At 35.4% G+C, this 3,538-nt stretch overlaps 1 protein-coding gene across 2 annotated transcripts; it reads right to left on the reverse strand.

The window, feature by feature from the left end:
• Window positions 1–567: 567 nt before the first annotated feature.
• LOC120075086 lies at window positions 568–3,125 on the reverse strand. Of its 2 annotated transcripts, XR_005481188.1 has the most exons (4): window positions 2,907–3,125; window positions 2,366–2,449; window positions 948–1,473; window positions 568–812 (listed from the first exon to the last, which is right to left on the reverse strand). XR_005481188.1 is itself a non-coding variant. In XM_039028248.1 (3 exons), exons 1-3 carry the CDS (start codon window positions 3,051–3,053, stop codon window positions 1,453–1,455), a joined length of 252 nt encoding a protein of 83 aa, XP_038884176.1. In that variant the 5' UTR covers window positions 3,054–3,124; the 3' UTR covers window positions 1,182–1,452. The 2 variants fall into 2 exon arrangements, 1 of the variants encoding a protein (XP_038884176.1); XM_039028248.1 differs by lacking the exon at window positions 568–812 and having other exon boundaries at window positions 1,182–1,473; window positions 2,907–3,124.
• Window positions 3,126–3,538: the final 413 nt, after the last annotated feature.

Consider the following 3,538-nt stretch of genomic DNA (forward strand, 5'->3'; position numbering starts at 1 on the left):
ACAACAACTCAACTCAGAAATCTTAAGTGATATTTTCAGAAGGAGAGTATGTATTATATGAAATATGTACTTTCTTTTCTTCACTGTGATTTTTTTCCCATTGAATTTTTCCTAATAAGGTTTTAACAAGACATATTATATATATATATATTGAAGTCTAAAGAAGAATCTCATTGCTTAGTGTCTCAAAAGCCACGTGTTGCCCTTCATGTTGTCCATATACCTTGTAATTATTCATGCTTAATGTCCATGTAAGTTCACATCCTACTTATCACTTTACCTATAAATAGTGACATTTGGTGAATTTTAAAAACACACATACATGAGTGAGAATTCCACTTCAAATTTCACTAAATTTTCCATCATCCAATTTTATGTTTTTAGTTATTTTATGATTTTGGTTTTTTATTTTAAATTATATTTTATCATTATTATTATTCTCCATATCCGTATTCCCATTATGGTTCTCAATTTCACAACAATTACAAAATTGATTAAATGAAATCTTTACTAAATAAATTTTGAAAAGAGAATTTAAATATAGCTCTAATTGTATAGTATAACAAAACGAAGGAAAAAAAAAAATTGAACCCCAACTTGACAACTTCAGGTTCCAAACACAGACGACTACTCAGCTCTACCCTCCAAACTTCTCCAGAGTTCAGTTTTCTGAATTCCACTCCTTGCCCCAAAAGAGTGTTATTTGTCAAAAGGTTTGAAACTTTGAGGGCTATTTCCAATGACCCTAAGTAAATCCCAAAAAATTCCTTCTCTTTTCTCGCTTATCCAAATATTCGGTTCTTTTAGTAGATCTGTACCCCACATTTATTGGGTAATTAGGAAATCTGAGCCCAATGGAGATAAACCTTGAAGGGCTAAAATAATAATAATAATAATAAATAAATAAATCCCAAAGAATTCCTCACTCTTCTCTCTCATTTTCATACCTCCAGTCCTAGCAGCTGATGCAGCAATGTATCTAGCAGAAGACTGGGTTTCGGGTCGTCATTGACTACATCGCCTCCTTCCATCTATCTATCGTGTCCTACCAGAATTCTGCACTATACAATATTTATGGCTGCACACACTATGAGCAGAAAAACCGCCAAAGCAAATACCCAAAGGAACAATCAAAGCAAGTTTCTAATCTAGCAAGTCTAATTACGAACTAAACTAGAGGATATGTTTATGGTTTCTCCTTCAAGTTAATCTAAGAACAGAGAAGGGGAAAAACATTAAATTGGGTCCAAAGGGCGTCTCAAAACAAAGCTAATACCAATTTCAGAGTGGAAGGAAGTACAGGTAAAGACGAGCAACGTTGTTGTTTATCTATACAAAGACCAAATCCGGATTTAACAGTTAGCTACGGAATAGTGGCCGTTTGGGGTGGGGGATGGAATCTCACATTTTATTCCCGCGATCAAACTTCAAAGCAGATGTGCCCACCGTTATCTACTGGGTCCCTTCACGTTTCTGCAGATAAGAAGCAATGATGAAAAAGGGGGTAAACAAAGTTTAGAAAATGAGAAAGGAGAGTGAGTTATTAGTAAGTACCATTCCACAAGAAATCTAGTAACAAAACTGGCATCGAAACATTTAATTTATAACATTACAACTTTTTCTTTATAGATATAGTGAAACATATCATCAATTATTCTGCAGGGGAGAACCTCAACTTGTACATTTGTTTGAGGAATAGTTATAGTAATAAAAATAGTGAGAAAGCTCGTCATATTACAAAACTAGTTGGCAAAAATTTGTCATATTTCAGAAGTACAGAGTGATGACTAGAAACATGTTAAGAGGAAAGAGGGGGGTAATCAAATTTTCCCTCCCAAACTTCTTGGTTGAAAGAACTACTGAAATGAGATAATATGATATACGACAAATATATAAAACCCCTCAAATGGCCAAACAGCACTCTAAATGGACCTCTAATCTACAGAATACTTGAATGGTGCTTACAAATTTCTGCAGATGAGTTGGAAAAAACAAAGATATACGAGGACTAAATCGCAGGCATCCATTAAATCTCAGCAGCTATGAACATACATAGTTCCCACTAAACCGCAATGGGTCATAAGCAAAAGTCAACTGTAGTAGCTTGCAATTGATATCTATTTCCGAAGCTTGGGCTCAATTTCCATATAGATACAAGAAATCAAATACTAATATCGAATAAATAGCCACTGCAAGCTACTCAAGGAAAGGGTCGGAAACAAACAATAGATGATGATGGATCCCAGCTCCCACAAAGCCGCAAAGCATTGTGAAAAGAAATATTGCATAACCACAAAATACAGTTCAAATCAACCAATAAATAATAGTAGCCAATTTTAACCAAAATTATAACAGTGACGAATACCTTCTCAGACTGTTCTTTCTCCTTCTCGGCCTTTTCTTTCTCTGCCTTAAGCCTCAGCTTCTCCAGCCTTTCTCTTTCCATTTTCTACAAATATTAGAACAACAATAACTAAAAATCGGAGAACACAGAGTTCATAACTTCATTTACAGTACGGTGCATTTCTCTTAAAGTTTCGAACAAGTGGAAATTCGATAAGCCAACTCTTACTACAGTAGATCGGAGAACACAAACTCCTCGCATAAAAAGAAAATACCATCTGATATAAACAGTAAATACGCTCTCACTCCAGTCCCTTTTTATATGAGTTTCGAACAAGTAAACATTCGATCAAACAGATTGATGATCAGATTCATACTATTATAAATCGTAGAATGCAAACTCCGCGCACAAAAAGAAAGTAGTGAAACAGTAACTTCGCTCTCGCTCCAGTCCATTTCTACCTGAGTTTCTAACAAGTGAACATTAAAAAAACCAGGTCGATAATCGGAGTTCTACTAATTTCTAGAAATTTTTCTCGAACATTTGAAACCGATAATTCAACCTGGATGTAGACGTTCTCGGCAGCACGCTCCTCCTCACTAAGAATTCGACCTTTTCCGTCGGAGAGAAATCGGAATCCACCGGCGCCGGCGGCACGCGCCGTCAGGGGAGTCAACGATGATCGACCGAGCACCGATCGCATGGCCATTTTGCGTTATGGGAATCGAAATGTTCTAGAGAGTGAAAAAGTGGTTTCTTCGGTTCAGTTTTGAGTGCCCTAACTCTAATTGAGCCTTTATTTGTAGCCGGTTGGACAACTCCAAGCGGTGCTCGCCCGGACCGGACCGGGTTTATCTTAGGCAAGTGACGTAATCATATTCGGCTATCGTTTAGAAATAAAATTTAAAATAAAATATAGCTTTTTCTACTGGATTTTTTTGCCATTTACAAATGGGGTCGTGGGATTAGAAGCAATGACTTATTGATGTTCAACACATACTTATATCAATTGGACTAAAGTCTTTTTGTTTAATTAAAACTAAAATATACAATTTGGTAAGTCGAATGCCTAAAATCACATTTGATAATCATTTACTTTTTTATTTTTATTTATTAAAATCAAATCTATAGACACTATTTTCATCTTCAAATTTCTTCATTTGTTATCTATTTTTTACTCATGTGTTAAAAATC

Source organism: Benincasa hispida, chromosome 4, assembly GCF_009727055.1.
Source record: "Benincasa hispida cultivar B227 chromosome 4, ASM972705v1, whole genome shotgun sequence".
NCBI lineage: Eukaryota > Viridiplantae > Streptophyta > Magnoliopsida > Cucurbitales > Cucurbitaceae > Benincasa > Benincasa hispida.

What these genes read in the sequence shown, in the direction of transcription:
- LOC120075086 (XM_039028248.1), bottom strand. Translation starts at nt 3,053, where the DNA reads ATGGCCATGCGATCGGTGCTCGGTCGATCATCGTTGACTCCCCTGACG. An exon ending in CCGAGAACGTCTACATCCAG is followed by an intron (nt 2,450 to 2,906) that starts GTTGAATTATCG and finishes TAATATTTGTAG; the next exon opens with AAAATGGAAAGAGAAAGGCT. An exon ending in AGAAAGAACAGTCTGAGAAG is followed by an intron (nt 1,474 to 2,365) that starts GTATTCGTCACT and finishes TCTTATCTGCAG; the next exon opens with AAACGTGAAGGGACCCAGTA.